General features: G+C 38.3%; 1 protein-coding gene across 6 annotated transcripts in view; it reads left to right on the top strand.

Moving 5' to 3' along the window:
- The window catches only part of LOC143283250 (prominin-1-A-like), an 84498-nt gene extending 67578 nt beyond the window's left edge, over positions 1–16920 (top strand). For 3 of the 6 annotated variants that reach the window (XM_076589451.1, XM_076589458.1, XM_076589464.1), the window contains one exon: positions 8969–16920. Coding sequence is in view for 4 of the 6 variants with exons in the window: in XM_076589464.1 (XP_076445579.1) it covers positions 8969–8984 (16 nt within the window). In the remaining 2 variants the exon portion in view is untranslated. Of the gene's footprint in view, positions 1–814; positions 863–1818; positions 1846–6564; positions 6728–8968 lie in introns of all 6 variants that reach the window. The other 3 variants (XM_076589427.1, XM_076589435.1, XM_076589443.1) reach the window with 3 other exon arrangements.
- The last annotated feature ends 585 nt before the right edge of the window (positions 16921–17505 follow it).

Raw genomic sequence — 17505 nt, forward strand, 5'->3', positions numbered from 1 at the left:
TGTGGGCGTAACGTTTTCTTGTTTGTAAATGTGGGTTGGGTTGTTTTGTGGGTTTTTTGGGGAGGGGGGTTGTACATTCTTTTATACTTATGTATTTTATGATTGAAGATTTCATTAAAAAGTTTTTCTTTGTCCTTTTTTTCTTTTATCATAATTTTTTGGAAATGAGGGATGTGGGTGATGTATCATTTTGGATTTCATTTACTTTGATACATGAAAAAAACATTTGGGATGGGAAATTATCACGCTTTTATAAAATTATTTTTAATTTCATTTTTAAACTGAGAATTTGCATGGTAGACAAGAAGGGATGTTTTTTCCTTTCTTTTTTATAACAGTGTGTATGCATGATTGATAGAAGAGTTTGGTTTGATTTGATCGAGTTCACTCCAGCAAATTTTCAGGGTGCCTTTCTTTTGACAGTCTGGCTGCTAGTTGTGTGTCACCATCTTGTGGAGGCTGCTCCAAGCATGCTGCAAATGTTTTGTGTGTGTGTGTGTGTTTTGTCCAGAATTAACATGTGCTGTGAAGTGTTTGGTCCAGATCACCATGAATGAGCATTTCATTTCTTCCCACCCCCAAACCCCTTGCACCGTGAGTCTTGCAGGAACCTGTCTTGTTTACTCTGTTGTGTATGTGTGTGTGTTCCGAATGGTCCCCCGTGGACGTTTTGCTCCTTTCCATTTTGACTTGACCTACTGTGATGGCCTTGACTTTTTTTTTTTCTTTTTGTGTGTGTGTGTGTGTGTGTGTGTAATGTGACCGTTCATTGACCATGAGTTTTCTTTTGTGACTGCCCCTGGTTGGCATGCAGGAATTACATAGTGTATGGCCGCGACCAGGACACCATCCCACTAACCAGGTATGCCTTCCCTTGTTGGTTTGACTGTGTGTCCTTACTAGAGCACTGCGTTTGTGTGTGTGTGTGTGTGTGTGCAGTGTCTGTGGCTAATTCCTGTAACCATTACAATGCATCCGAAGCTAATCCAATCACCTTGTTCTGTTTGCTGTGTGTATGTGTATATGTATTGGCCATCCTGTCTTGCCTGTTCCTTGAACTGTAGGATAGAGCAGCAAAGTGAAAGACTTGCGCATGAGCAGTTTTCCATGCACACCATAACCTTCAGCTTGTTGCTGCTCTATGTATTGGCAATGTCTTTACCTGCCTTTGAGAATAAAATCATGTTTAAACCAAAGTGAAAGACGTTTGTATTGTGTTACTGTAACAAGCATTTTGGGACATGCTCACCCACCCCTCACCCCCCCCCCCCCCCAAAAAAAAAATTTGGTCTTTACTTGGCTTCATATAGAGTATTAGCTGAATCTTTTTCAATGCCGACATCTCGAACCTGAGTTAATTGCCTGAATAATGTAGTATTAGGACTGTGTACCTGAGACTGTTTGAAAGCCTTGATGGGAGATATGTTGCATTGTTTGGTTTAGGGCGTTTGCTTTCAGGGATATTGCATTGAGCGGTGCAGTTTTGTTTCAGTTTCTTGTAGCTGTAGCTGTCGCTTTTATTGAGTTTCTTTGAGTTATTGGTATATGTCATGATTTGATGATATGATGACCTGCAAGGTTTGGGTGGTTCTTTTTTGTGGCGTTTTACTTAAATGGGAATGGATTCACTTGAAAATGAATTATTATTGTTTGTTACAAAGAGAAATATATATAAGAAAATAATTAGATATTTGTAGCACAATAATTAGTTCTCAGAAATGTAAATGTAGCCACCACTGCCTTACTCTTGACAGAGTAACTTTTATGGAAAATGACAGTTTGTGCTGTGTTATTTTGCTTGGTTTCTGGAAAAAAAAGAAACCCATACCCAACCCGATCGGAGAGGTAAGAGGTCTGATTCTTCAGTGTGGGCTTGGTGTTGTCCCTGTGTCAAACGATAGTCTGAAGATCAGGATGGCAGCAGTCTTTATAGAGATTGGTCCTCATAGGATTCTTGATATAGACAGACAGTGCAAAACATACTCTTGAGTTCATAAAACTTGGTCATTTTGTAGGTTCTTTTAAAGCAAAATTTACAAAAGCTTAAATCTGGCATAACAAGTTACTTCCTTGGTTCTTCCTGTATTATCTGTTGTGAACAAAAATAAAGTGTTTTTTTCTACTGACCTATTATAAAGACATTTTATGCTTTGATCACATTCTATGCATGTTGGTCTCTATGGATATGTTCTGGTTAATGATTATTCCAGAGTGATAATTTTTTATTTGTTGTGAAACTGGGGCTAGAGTGACTGCATGATGTCGTGAAATCCCCGTTACATTATTTCACAGATAAATAGATTGCCCAGTATATCATTTCCTTGATAAATTGGGGGATAGGGAGGAAGAAGAATGTTCAATTATTCTTTCAGTGATATTTGTGATTTTGGCAAGATACTTACAAAATATATCCATAATTTCACTTTTGGCAAATTTCTTTTAAAATATTCATAATTTCCCTATAACATTTTTTTTTTCTGACAAAAATGTATTTGTGATCAGATTTCGCAGTCAACAGACCTTAAAGAATACTCTTTTTCTCTGAGAGATTTATTATTCCCCAGGAAGTTCTGTAATTCCAGTTCATTTGTATGTCGAGTGTTATACAGTATTAGTCACTCAGATGAAAGGTATGTGTGGAATAGTCTGTTCTGCTTCACAGATGTTATGGTGAATAGAGTCTGCCACTTTCTTCAGTTTTCAGATGTTTTGTTTGTCTTATTTCATTTTGGCAATTGTCAGTACATTGTTTCACATTTACAAAATGTTCAGAAAAAGCATGCGTTTGTACACTAACTCATCGATGTGATTCCAGCTTCAGTTTTCTCTGGTCATTGATTAATTTTGCTGAGCTTAGTTTGTTGTTGTTTGATTATATTTATTTCTGGGAACATAACAAAACAGTCATTGTTCTTTAGAATGGTAAAATAATAACATTGTTTCCACAAGCTTTGAAAAATTCCACTAGTTCTTTCCATCAAAGGTTTTTTTCTTCTCTTTTTCATTCGGTTTTTGAATTGTTTGTGTTTGTCATTATCAAGCAGAAGCATTTGTGCGCTTTCTGCTTTTCAATGCACAATCTGTTTTGCTTCTTTCTTTCCTTTTGTGTCATTCGTTGTCTTCATTTTGAAGAATATTCTTTATATTTTCATGTTCTGGACAGTTCAACTGCGACCATATTGAAGGCATTGCTTGCTGGTTTTTGTTTCTTTGTTCTTTTAACTCTCACCTCACTCCTGCCATATGATTTACAATGAGACTGTTGGTCACAGAATTCCAAGTGGAACCCAAATCTTCTTGTGATGCGTCAAACCTTGCCACTTGTCCTCTTGTTTGGTGATTTGGTCCAGTCACCTCACCATCTGACTTGAATAGAAATCCAAGCTTTGTGATAACTTGATATGATTGCCACATATTCGTTTCTTTACTGTTATCTCTTTAAAAAAAAAAAAAACAAAAAAAAAAAAGTTGATTTTATCGGAAATTCCAGAATGGATCAGTCCAGTAATAGCAAAAATGATAAAAAGTTAGAATGGATGGACATCATAATTACTCAGGGAAAAACTTGTTGAACTGTTTGAAAAAAAAAAAATTTTCATGTTTTTTGATTGTTTTTTTTTTCACTTCGTGCTTACTAGCTGATCTGTTCAGAAAAATTGTTTTGTGTAGCTGACTTACTTTATTCATAAGATTGGCCCAGTAATGTTCTGTAGCCTGTCAGAAAATTTGTTGGTTACTGTTGCTTGATATATAATATGTTTCCAACAAAGTCGTGGTGGCATTCCCTTTGGCTGTGTCATTTTTGTGTTGTGAAAGATGGCTTTCAGGAACAGTACTAAAAGGTTATGGAGTTGATGCCATTATCAGTGGTTGCTTCAGCCTGTAGTGGTAAAAGGTACCCTTCCAAATCGATTGACATGGAAAATTTAACACTTCATGCATGTACCTCATCATCCAAATGTTTTCTTCATGATAGATTGAAAAGAAACCCCCGAAAACAGAGTATGGCTGCCTACATGGCGGGGTAAAAACGGTCATACACGTAAAAGCCCACTCGTATGCATATGAGTGAACGTGGGAGTTGTAGCCCACGAACGCAGAAGAAGAAGAAGAAGAAGATTGAAAAGAAAACAACAAAAACATTTCACACACACACACACACATACACACACACAATCACTCTGTGGTGTGTTTCATCATATTTCAGCCCTTCAGACGTTCATTTTCCCAGCTTTCCTTTGATCTTAGCAGCTGCCTGCAGAGTTGTAAAGATTAATTGGTTTTCTGTACCTGCATGCACATTTACTGCATATGTGTGGAGGCATTTGCAGGATCTTTCATTTGACATTGTCGTTGTTCTCAGGGCCTGACCAGCATGTTTGTTTATGCACAGGTCAGGTATCTCCTTTGTTTTTTTAAGAGCAGATGCATATTTTTTACAAGTCAGTCCACATACTTTGTTGCCTCTTATGGGCAGGTCAGGTGTCTTCTTTGTTTTTGATTTTTTAAGAGCAGATGCATATTTTTTACAAGTCTGTCCACATACTTGGATGCCTTTCATGCGCAGGTCAGGTATCTCCTTTGGGTTTTTTTTAAGAGCAGATGCATATTTTTTTTACAAATCTGTCCCAATACTTGGATGCCTCCTGAAAACTATTACTGAAACTTGCTATATATTGGTTTGTGTTTTGTGTTTGTTTGTTTGTTGTCTTTTGGTGTTGCCATTTGTGAGAAGAGATTTCTTGCATTTCAGTCTGGTGGAAATGCTGAAAATACTGACTGTGGAAGGTAGCACGGAATGGTAGGATAGCAATAGCCTGTTGGCTGGTCAGTGGGTTTTGTGGAGGACACCTGATCTGTTCACATATTTTCTAATGTTCATTTCCAATAATAGTTTGTAATCAACATTTTGGTTATAAGAGAATGATCACCTTTTAGATAACCAAACCTTGTGTTCAGAGTGTCGCAGAAAGAAAAAGAAGACATTGCTGATGTTTGATATAGTGAAACATACTGTTGTAATGCTTTATGCTGTGCTGTATTCTTTGCAACATACGTATGCTCCAACAAATGTCATATGAAAGGACTTTTGTGGATTTTCCATGCCTTAAACAGGGCATACTGAAGATATTAAACATAACACAAGTACTCCCAACATTATAATCTGTCTCTTCACTGTTGTACTATGTGTACTGTGTATTACTAGAAGCTTGAGGCTTGATGTTTCTTTCAGTCTCAGTTTATCTGTGTGGTTTTTTTTTAGCAGGTCTGTGCACTTGGCTTCATTTCCATTGCCTTCATTCTTTGTTGAAGCTTTTGACTTCATTTCTGTGAAAGCTGTGTTTATTTCAGGTTTATTCATTTCGCTTCCTCCTCCTCCTCAGCTCCTTCAGCTACATTACACTACCCTTCCACCCCCCACCCTCCCATCCTTCTGACTACACACTCTGACATGCACAAACACTCTGATTCCTGTGTCCCCTTTTGTGGTATTGAGAGGCGGATTTCTTACACTAGATATTCATCATTAGTGCTGGTGGGTTGGTTCCACCCTAGGCACTCTGCCACTCCTGCAGTTGTCCAAAATGCGGTTTTTTTCGTCTTAGTGTCAGATGTGTCTGTTGGTGGCTTTCCGTTTCTTTCACACCTTTTTTTGATGCTGTCACTTGTGCACTTGATTTTCTGACAGCAGATGCCTCAGTGCCTTGAGTCTTGTGATTGTGACATGGCCTGTATGTAGGATGTTTTCTGTGGGTTTTTTGAAGTCTTGACAAACTGTTGCACGTGTTCAGTGAATGTTTTCTTAGCAGAGTTTTTTGGCATTGTGGCAGCTTGTTAGGAAGTTTTGAGCTGTGGCTTGTTGTGGCGTCATGTCTGGCATCGAGTTTTTGACATCCTGCTGTGAGTTTGTGGTGGCTTTTTGGTCATGGTGACTGGCATGCTGCTAAATGGTGAAGTCAGGGCTTGGATGAAGTTGACACCTATGTTGGGCAAGAAGACAGCCTTGTGAAGACAGTGTGGCTGACGTTTTGTGACCAGTGGAACCTTTGTCATTTATGATATTCTAAATGTCACAGCTAAGGTTTTATCATTGTTCACTCTCCGTTTAAACTCCATAGTATGTGTAGCATAGATTTCAAAGCTGTTCAAGAACTGATTACATGACCTGTTTTGTCTACAGTAAACAGTTTTCTGCACCTGTCCATACGAAAGTGAATAATCTGATGTCATGTTTGTTATCAGAAAAGAACTTGAAAAATATGTATTTTGTTTTTGAGTTTTAATGGCAGCTTGAGAAAACAACAACCACCAAAAAATCCTGCCTGTCCATAAAAAAAGAACAAATAAGCAAATAATTGTTCAGGTACATTGTCAGAAAAGAAATTTGAATCGTCGAGACTTTTGTCATGGATTTTAGATGTGAGTTTGTGAGAGAAAAAGCATAAAAAACCAAACAGTGAAGGTTCCACTGGGAGCACAGCCTGAAAAGTGTACAAGGATGCTGTTGGGTCACTGGTGCCAGACTCTGTGCTGTCTGACTTGCTTTTTGCCTCCCCCACGCAGCATGGAGCGGGGCCGCCACTCGGCCTATCCCTCGGCCAGTCACGGCATGGCCAACTCGGCCTACCGGGATAGCTACTTGGGTCCTAGGGACCGCTACGCCCCTCCTCCTTACGGAGCCCACTCCCACAGCGCGGGTAGTGGTGAGATGACTCCTCCCCCTTACGTAAGGACGGGCCGCCATGCCTCCAGGTTGCCTCACTTGGCTCGCAGTATTCCCTACCCTTCGGGTTCTGGTGCCGCCCCCTTTTGATGCTTGGCTAGGTGAAAGGCCACTAACTCTGCTCACTCACTAACAACGTAAGTAGTGGTTGGTCCTGTGTCTTCGCTAGCTCGTGATCACAATGTCCGATCTGCCGCTATGGCCTGTTGATGTCCCGTCTGTTTTGTTAAGCTGACCTGACTTTTGATATGATGAAGCTCATGCGTAGATGGGTAAGTATTATGTAAAATACAAAACAGAAAAAAAAACAAATACCTGTTGTTCTGGGAACAATGGAGGAGGAAAACAAAACTTATGATGGGTAAGTGAACAATGATTAGTTTAGGAACCGACAAGATTTAAGAAAAACAAAATGAATATGTTGATGAGTCTTTTCTTGTAATTATAAGTTCTTGAATGGGACGGTAGGTGGGTGGGGGGGCGTTAGCAGAGGAAGATGTAGGTGGAGGTAGTAGACCTGCACAGTATAAACTAGAAATATGGGATGCAAGCATCCTGTCAGGGGTATTTAGCATGGAAGGTTAGAACTTTTTAGTTTTCAATGCTGGTCTGCTTCAGTCTGAATTGGCCTTGACCTATTTGAAAGAAACAGGTACAGGTGGATAGAAATGAGTTTATCACTGAGCATCTTGGAACCAGTGACAGTGGGGTTTGTTTTTACTAACACAGCAGATTATCATTTTAACATATTCTGTAATTGTTCTGCGTGTTTCCCAATTTAGAAAAAAAAAGAGGAAAGAAAGTTTATACCTGTTGTGTGTCAGTTTGATTTTTTAAGGATTTTATGCAGGATTTTATGCATTTTTAACTCTGTTTCTTTGTGTACTGATATATTTATTTTGTTATCTAAATGCTTGTATTGGATGTTCTCACTTGGTCAGAGGGTCACCTTTCTGCTTGGTCATGCAACAATGTACTACTCTCTCCGGGACTGTTATGGTGGCATGTTGATATCAATCATGCATTCTGTGTGTGTGTGTGAGTGCATGCGCCTTTTTGTCTGTTTTGCATACACACATCTGCGTGTGTGCATATATCTTTTTTTTTTCTTTTTTTTTTTTACACATTCAGATTGTGTGTGTGTGATATCTCATACCATGTTTGCCATGTTTGTCTTGTTTTGACTCCAGCTACCCAGTCAAAAGATGAAACAGTATGGTTGCTAAACACCAGCTAGTGGCATACTGAGTACCATGGTGAGGGGTTTTGGTTTCAGCATGGCAGTGGCAACACCATTCTGTTGCCAGACTGTGCTGATGTGTACTGTGGTAGTGTTTTGCACTTGGTGAGAGAGAACCGCTGATCTTGGGATGTGCTAGTTCACTGTCAACATAACCCACTTGCTTTACAAAGAAATTATTCCCTGGGGGGGTATAACAAGGCATACACAGACACAAGGAGGCTGGTCTTTCTGTGATAATGATGTGCTACTGTTGAGAGTCATAAACACAGTGATGATGGAGAATAGACCGAGATGCTGTTCTTATTTTGAATTGACTGTCTTAAACTTTGGTTCACTTGGGTTAATGTGGTAAGACAGTATCCATCAGTTTAATGCTTGTGCAGTACTACAGGTGCTATGCATGTATGACTGTGTCAGTGAGCAGTGTATTGTTATTCTTTATGTAGTGGGTTTTTTTTAAGTGATGCACTATCCTGACAAAGGGTAATCAAGACATAATCCTTACTAGAGGTAATAATCACTCATGTCTAAACATGCTTTGATATGATATGAACTGTTCTCATACTGGACTCATGAAGGAGAAGTGGAAAAACATATTACTAGGCAAGGTGTTATACCAGAGGCTGTTTACACCCTTGCAGTGACTGACAAATTTGATTTTTAAATGGTAAAAAAAAAAAAGAAGAAAAGAAATAATCAAGAATTGCTCTGAATAGATAGTTCTTCAAAAAAAACAGTATGTATATTTTTAGCAGACAATAAATACACATTTGATGTGGTTTTTTTAGAGGGGGAAGAAAGTGCAGGAATGAAAGATTGTGTACAAAATATCCCTTTTTTTTTTTATAGGAGTGGTGGGGGTACAGGGAACTGACTGATGGCACTTGATCATAGTAGGAAAAAAAAAAGTGGGGGTGAAAGAAAGACGGTGGTTGATCCTGTTTTTGTGAATGTGAAAAGAAAAGTCGGTGTCTGACCTTGGTTTTATGAATGTATTTCAGCCGCTTTGAGTGGTAGAGGAAAGGCAGTAACAAGGATGCTGGACCAGCCGGGGGAACCCACACTGAACAGCGGGAATGGAACACAACAGACATGGGTCCTGGGCTCACAGCACACCATCTGGGACAGGCACACGCTGCATGAAGGGTTTCCTGTCACTGAGTCTCTGGTCACTTGTTGCTGCAAAACACCATTCTTTGAAGCATACATTTTATTATTACCGTTTGATGATGATTTTATATCTTGAGTTTGAGGATTTTATGAGTCCATTTATTTGTCATATATTTTACTTCTTTTTTTTTATACTTTTTTTTTTAATAGGGAGATCATTGCTTATTCTGCGAAAGAGTGTTCTCTGCATGCGAGCTTGTGTGTGTGTGTGTGTGTGTGTGTGTGTGTGTGTGTTTATGGTTTGCATGTAGCATGAGAGACAAGAGATATTCAGCAAACAAAGTTGTATTTCAATAATGAATTGTATAGGGTTTTTCTTTTCATTTTAAGATGTAAAATAGTTGTATTCATCATTTCACCTATTGCTGGTAGATAACATTGTATCATTTATTTTTCATTCATGATATTGTGGCAGTTGCATTTTTGTTGGTTGGTTTTTTGTTTTTTTTTGTATGTGTGTTGTTTTTTTTCTCAGGTTTTAGATGTATTGATCACCTATAAAACTGAGCACTTTTCAACAAACTGATAAATGAAGTGCAAATGAACAAAACTGGGGAGGGGTATAGGGTGGCTGCTGTGCGTTTCACGTGAAGGTAATCGAAGCCAAGATGATGTCAGCAAAAGCAAGAAGTATTTCAACCAGCAGGGCATAAAATAAAGTTCTGAGTGAACGTCATCGCACCATTTTAAACGTTTCTATCAGATTGAAATGGATAGTATGAAGCCAAGTTGATGACAGCAAAAGCAAGAAATATTTCAAACAACATGGCATTAAATCAGGTTTTAAGCGAACATCATGACACCATTTTGAATGTTTCTTCCAGATCGAAAGGGAAGTATGTGTTTGTTTACTAATGCAGTAATATGTTATGCATCCTTTTAATTTGATTTTACATATTGTACTTCAGTCCTGAGCCATTTTGACATTTTATTTTCCATGAAATGAGGGTTTTTTAAATACAGATCAGAAAGAAACAAAATTGTACACAAAATGGGTAACCAAATGCAAACTGGCTATGTGTTTGTATATGATATTTTGACCATGACCACACTTCTAAGTTACAAGAGTTGGAGTTCAGGTCTGTTTTGTTCAAGGTGTTTTTCAGCCATGTAGTGTGGTGAAAATGGGCCACATATTGACTTGTTGGTGTATCTGTTTTTATAGCTGAAATATATATAAAAAAAAGAAGAAGAAGGAAATGAATACAAGAGATTGCACACTTGTACACACATGAATACAAATGGATTTAATTCTGGTGAATTTTATATCATTTTTTAAAGGAAAAACACATTGATTTCTTTAAAGTCTGGATAAGTGATATTTCACATGGTCGATGTTCACAAAACTGGGGCAGTCAATGATTTTGCTGTCCAAGTCAATTTTTATGTACTTTTTGAGGAATGGTCATTTTCTAGTCTGTCCTTCTGTGATGTGTGGTCAAGTTCATTTCACATTTAACTCTTGATATTTTAAAGTGTACTTCTCTGCCACCTAAATCCATCTCTCTATGCATGAAATAATTTCAGAGTGAGTGAGTGAGTGTTGCTTTTTGGTGCCTTGAAATTTCATTGCCAAGAGTTTTTACATTAAAATCTTACCCTTCCTCAGTACATTTTAGAGATGTGATTTTAATGGTTTTGAAATGTTGTGCCTGGATTGAGCCAAACACAAAAGGTGCAAGCGTATGACGGAGGTTGTATCCTCTGTTCGTATCAATGCCATCTCCCATCGCCTGACCAGTGGCTGTTCGTATCAATGCCATCTCCCATTGCCTGACCACTGGCTGTTCGTATCAATGCCATCTCCCATTGCCTGACCACTGGCTGTTCGTATCAATGCCATCTCCCATTGCCTGACCACTGGCTGTTCGTATCAATGCCATCTCCCATCGCCTCACCAGTGGCTGTTCGTATCAATGCCATCTCCCATCGCCTGACCAGTGGCTGTTCCCCAGTGTGGGCACTGGATCTCTGGTGTCTTCATTCACTGCTTTGTTCATGTACCTTGACAATTTCTTTTCTTTCTTTTTTTTCTATTATCTTGTACTTACATTCCAGTATGAAGTGCAAATCCATTTCTCAATACTGGACATAAAAATAAAAAAAAACCCACCTCATTTCTTCACCCTCTCCATTTCAGTTGAAATTGGTGTGTTTTGAAGTTGCTCCTGCATGTGAGGTTGTCATGAAATGGGTGAATGGACACTTGTGGGGGTTTGACGGAATGTGTTGTCAGAGTGGATTGTTCAAATGCATTGGACTAATGGAGAGGATGCAGTCTGGTCGCTGCATTGAAAGAAGTGACAATGCAAAGCATATGGTGACTTGAAGAATATCCCTGGCCAGAAGGTATACTTTTCTGAACAGAGGAACATTGTGCAGATGGTTGGCGATGCCAGGTCTGTTCTAGTCCACAAGTCTGTGTGCTGGTTTTGTTTGGACGAATTCCTTTGTGTGCGTGCTGCTTGGTGTTTTGACCAGAATGACTCGGTGTGTTTGAAAATGTTGTGATGAGGACTGAACATGAAAGCCAGGTACTTGGACTGTTCATATATACATCAGCATTTTGGCTGTGCCAACAACTGTAATGCCCAATCCTTGATTGCAGGAATTCTGACTTTTGGGTTTATTTGTTTTGGCCAGTTTCTCATCATGTTTTGAAGATGGATCATTGAAAACAGTCTGGCACTAAGTACTTTATGGTGTGGTGTTGAAAAGGTTAATTGCTGGGTGTTTGTGTATGAGTGTGTATGCATGTGTGTTTGATTGTGAGAAAATGAAGATGGCAAATAGTTCAAGTGAACCGTCAAGCTAGAGACCCCCCAAGTGCCTGTGGAAACAAAAAGTGTGATGGACCATGTCAAAGTCCATAGCTCCACTGTCTTTCAGGTTTGTGGGTACTGTGTGGCCATGTGGTTCTCAGTAGTCTGGTGTTATCCCCATTGATCTGAACCCTCAGAGGCTGTAGTGGAAAACAACATGTTCCTGGCTACTTCTTCCGTGAATGGGATGAATGCCATGTGCCAAAGTATGGAATGTGGGTTTGGAGATTCTGCTTGTTTGTAAAGAGCCGTGTGTGTAAAGAACTGTACATATTTATTGCATGTTGCTGTGTGAGATGTGGGAGGAGGGAGGGTGTGTAGATGGGATGTATGTGTCTGCTGAAGGCAGTAGAACACATGAGCGAAAAGAACTTGAAGTATTTGTGTTGTACGAGCTTCTTTTCAAAATAGTTTGGTTTGCATTTTGTTGATATGGAGAATATGCGACAGCTGAAGTTGTATGCGTTAATGTTAGCAACCATGTTCATCTTTTTTAATTTGTGTTTCTGAAATCAGATTGTATTTTATGTTAGAAACTCATATTGAATTCACATTTCCTTGCATACATTGCCATCTCATTGCAGGCTTTTCCCAAATGGAAATTTGTTGAGTTTGTCAGCGACATATCAGTTTGGTCAGTGTGTCTTGTTCCAAAATCACCTCCATCGTGTTCATGGCCAGTTTTATTGATCACTTGATTGAACATGTAACTAGTGTTCATGGCCAATTTTATTGATCACTTGGTTGAACATGTAATTTCTCTTGTTCCTTCCATTGATTGTTTCGTTTGAAAAAATAGCTTTTGTTAGTTTCCAGATCTGTTCAGCCTTAATATTGGAAAGAAGTAAGCATTTGCCACATGTCCTGTGTTTTGAATATCAACCTTTTCAAATAATTTGTGACTGTTAGGTCTGATGGGGTTTTTTTCAATGTGCCTTTTGAGTGGGAGCAGTATTTCTTCTTGTTGCAGATGAAGGGAATTTCATTGCAAGTTCGTGCAAATTACTTTCTTTTTTTCTTCTTTAAAAAACAAACAAAAGATCTGACATCTTGGCTTTTGTGCTGTGTATTGATACATCACCAGGGGCATCTCCTGGGTGTCATGTTGCAGGGATGACAGTGTGGTTCCATGTGTGGATGTGGTGGTTGTTGTGAACATTCTGACTCTTGTTCTGTTGGCCTTCATATGGTCTTTATGACAGCTGCGCTGTGTGTATAGCATGTGTTCTAAATCTGGATCATATATGAATATGTACTTGAATATTATTGATAATTCTAACAACAACAAAAATGAAAAGAGATCACAGTTTGGTTTGGATTTTCATTCATTTTGATTTTATTATTTATTTTCTCCTTGCTTGACTGTGCTGGTCAGTGTAAGAATAATTGTAGCCTGGTTGGTAAAGCTCGCATTGCATTGAAGGTTCAACAGCCTGTGTCACAGCAGAGGACTGGAAGTTGAGGAAACAGGTTGGCTGGCAGGGTATGTCTCAATCTAATCAGTGAAGGCAAGACAGAAGGCAGAGATGGATAGAGTGAAGAACAGAAGGAAGCTACCACAGGACACCTCCCTGAGGTGGGTTTGCTGTGCTCCTGTGAAAAGTGAATCCCTGAATGGGATTGTTGTGTTTGTGCTACCAAAATCATTGCCTTAAAAAAAATAATTTAAAAAAAAGAAGAAAATTTTGTACAGGCACAGAAGTAGATTGCTTGAGGGGGGAAATGTGTTGAATTATTTTGGTGGCAGAGAACTTGATTGCTTGGTCTGTGACGCTGAAAAACTGAGGTTTCTCCTGTGGCCTAAAACTTTGTCCAAGCTTCAGTTCATCAGATAGTTTGATATATCAGAATGCCAGTTTGGGTGGAGAAGAGAATAGTCATAAAGCTTTTCCCAGTGTGCTTGGATGAAACAAGTTATGTAGGCAGGTGAGCAATGTCGTTTCTGAAAACCAGTACCACCGTTGTTTTTTCCGCATTTTTTATTTTTTGTGGGTGGATAAGAGCTGTGTGAACCCCCATCATCTTTGCTTTTAAGTTTTATTTACTTCTTTTTATGCACACACACACACAAATCAGTTCTTAGAATCCAGTCAGCATTTTGTTTCTGACAAAGTCTTTATGATTTATGAATTGCTCATTATTTTCCATGCCATTGCAATTCCTCTAATCTCTAATCATGAATAACTGTGAATTGTGAAATTTGTGTGTAAAATTTTTTGGTTTCTCTGTTGTGGATGACTTCTTTAGGATAATGTCAAGGTATAACCCTTTCTTTTCCACCTTGTTGGATGTTTGATTATTTTAATGTATTGAATGAAAATCCATTTTTATTGTACATATTTGTTTCTTTTCATGTAACATTGTTATAAAGATGAACATGTGCTTTTATCATGAAAAAAAGTTTTTGAGCATGTTATTTTACCAGTCACAGTGGACAGAATGACTATTGATAGTAACCTCTTTTTGTTTCTCATTCTTTCCTTGTTTTGAAATGGTGTTTTGAGTGCGTCTTTGCGATCATGTTGTGCTTGATTGATTGATTGTCTCTTCATAGAAAGTAACTGCTAGTTACTCTCCGGAGACTCACAATGTGCCTCATTACACATGTAAGATGGGAGAGCTGGTGCACACACTTTTCAGTCACATTGGACTGTTCACTTCAGGACTTATGGGTCATTTTGAATCTCTGCATTTTATATTGTAGCACTTCCATTTCCTTCTCATTTCATTATGTACCTTCTTTTTTATTTTCTAACTTGCACTTAGATAAGGTTCTTGTTGTTTTTGGTTTTTTTTAAATTCAAACTAGACTTTTATTCAAGTAGGCATGAGGAAAGTTGTTTTTTCAAGAACTGTTTTCATCTCATCATCTGTTCAGAACCATGGCAGCAGCAAGAAAAAAAAACAGCTAACCTCTGAAAACCTTTTGCAACCAAAAAAGGGAAAAGATTGTGTTTCTTTGCCTTTAGGCTTGCCCATGTGAGATGTCTTGATATTCCAGATGTACTGCTCCTGCAGAATGCCAAGACTTTGAAATGACCCATGTTTCACAGCGCACAGTTTTCAGGATGTATGCAATTTCATTTACATCTGCGACCCATTACATATAGTGAAAGGGTAGAAATCTCTGTAGGTATTGAAATGGATTCCTTTGAAGTGGAAAAACACAGCTAAAATATGTTTTGCAAGAACGTATATGAACATCTTAGGATCATTTCATTTTATGTCTGTTTCGTTTCATTTAAAGTCTGTTCATTCTTGTGATCTATTTTCTCAAACTGCCTGTACCACTCTATTGATTTCAGAACAGTAAATAAATAAGCAGAATGAGTAATTATATGTTTGATATGTATGGTTGGATAGTGCAGTGGAAATCAGTGTCGCACTGCCCACGTCCAAATGGTGGTGAAAATAACAAAGTTATCCTCAAGTCAGGGAGCTCTGTCATACAGCAGCAGCCATGCTGTGATACCTGAGAAATCCTTCATGTCTGTCACATCCTTTCCCTGCAGGTGGAACTGCAACAGTCCTATGTCACTGGGGACGTATATACATATATGTGATGCAGCACGCAAAAAACCAAACTTAAGTTGCAACCTGCTTTTCTTAGCTATGCACAAAAACACCTCATTGGGGTCAAAATAATGAAAATCGAGATTTATTTACAAATTTCACATTTTGAAGTCTTATCTTTGCTGACGGATAGTACTTCAGCATGAAACTGCCTGAAACTAGTATTTTTTAATGTGTTCAGGTGCAAGCTCTGTTGGTATTGCTGCACATATTCATCACTTATGTTGCAGTGTTAGTGCATTTGATTCCAGCATTTCTAAAATTACGTCAGCTGATGATGAGGTGCAATGCACTTGATGACTGCAGTTAGTAAACGTTATTTTGATCTGGGATCTACACCCGAAATTCAAAAGATTCATCAGCATTGCGGGAAATATTTTTGTTATACAAAAATACAGCTTTAGTCTCTAAAGTGAATACTCGCGTTCACTGTTAACTGTGCTCTCTCGTGACAAGTTACAAGCAGGCAAATGTATGTTTCTTTCATGAACCATTTTCACCATTTGCTCTTTTCCAGCAAACCAACATTGAGAAAAAAATCATAGAAAAAAAACTACAAACTTTCTGAAAGTACATAAATGTCAAAAATGATCAGTTACGACTCTAGTCGAGTTTTCGTGTGCTGCGTCACATACATACACACATTGTGGGTTGACAAATGCGAGTGGATGTGACTGCTTTTGTGATATTTCCTTGTGTCAACTTTTCAAGATCATTTAGTGCCTTTTGTACATTCTTTCAAATCCAAAAGCAATCATGGATCCCCTCCCTCTCCCCCATTACATCCACTCAGGAACTTGATAAGCATGACATTCTTTTTTGTTATGACAGTATGTCCATCTTTCCTTATTTCAGCAGTTTAAATAAATCTTTGTTTAGGCAGAGGGCCATAATTATTACAATTAATTATTTGTCAACAGATGTGTGCATTTAGAATTTTTTTAGGTCTTTTTTTTTCTGACATGGATGTTTGTTAGAACTTTTTTGTTGCTTTTTAATGTCTTGGATATATTCTCTTCAGGTTTGATGACTGGTATAAATGTATGCAGCTGCCAAGTATTCTAAACTGAGATTTGTAAAGCCTGTGAGATTGTAAAACTTTTCAGATGACTATTTTCAAATGTTATTTTCTTTCTGGCAACTCTAAGTTAAATATTATTTCAGTGCCTTTCAGACATGTTTCCTTTCCTCGACTTTCTCAGCCTTACAAGGTTGCTGTTCTCTCTTCCTCCCCCCCACCCTGTTACATTTATGATGTACTCAGCTGGGTATCTTCTCCATCTACATGTTGTGTGGTATAAATTTTTGTGGTGCTTGTTCACTGGATGGGTCTGTAAATGTTCACAAAACTCTATAATGCTTTGTCAATAAACTGATGATAAACTCAACACCCTGCTTTTGGTTTTTATTTACTTGTACCAGCACTCTGTGTGTGTGTGTGTTTGCTCTGTGTCTCTCTTATGTGCATGTTTTTGTGTGTGTGTGTGTGCACGTGCAAGTGATTCATTTAAACAAACTCTTTGGAATCAGAGTTTCTCAAACTTCTGCCAAACTATTATGGAGCTAAAAAAAAAACACATCTCTTCCATTGTGTATCTATGGGAATCTGCTACAGGTTTCACCCTAAGCTGCATTTTATTCCACTTGAATTGAATGGAGGAGGAATTTTGTTTAATGTCCCGTCACACAAATTGGTGATTGAAGACATTTTGTTAAACTATTTATGAATACATTTGAGTATTATCGGTTAGAAGGGGTGGGAAAAGTGAATAAATGCGAGGGTTGGGGGAAACTGGGCAAATGAGGGTGAAATGTGGGTGAAATTTGAAAAAAAATAAAAAAATCTAAATACAATTACAGGAAATTACTTACAGGACTTCATAAAAGAGAAGTCATTAAACTGACAAGTGAAACAACTGATAATGAATGCAAAAAGTCAAAAACATCAACGTCCTCAGTCACTTGTGAAGACA

This window comes from Babylonia areolata, chromosome 1 (genome assembly GCF_041734735.1).
Source record: "Babylonia areolata isolate BAREFJ2019XMU chromosome 1, ASM4173473v1, whole genome shotgun sequence".
NCBI lineage: Eukaryota > Metazoa > Mollusca > Gastropoda > Neogastropoda > Buccinidae > Babylonia > Babylonia areolata.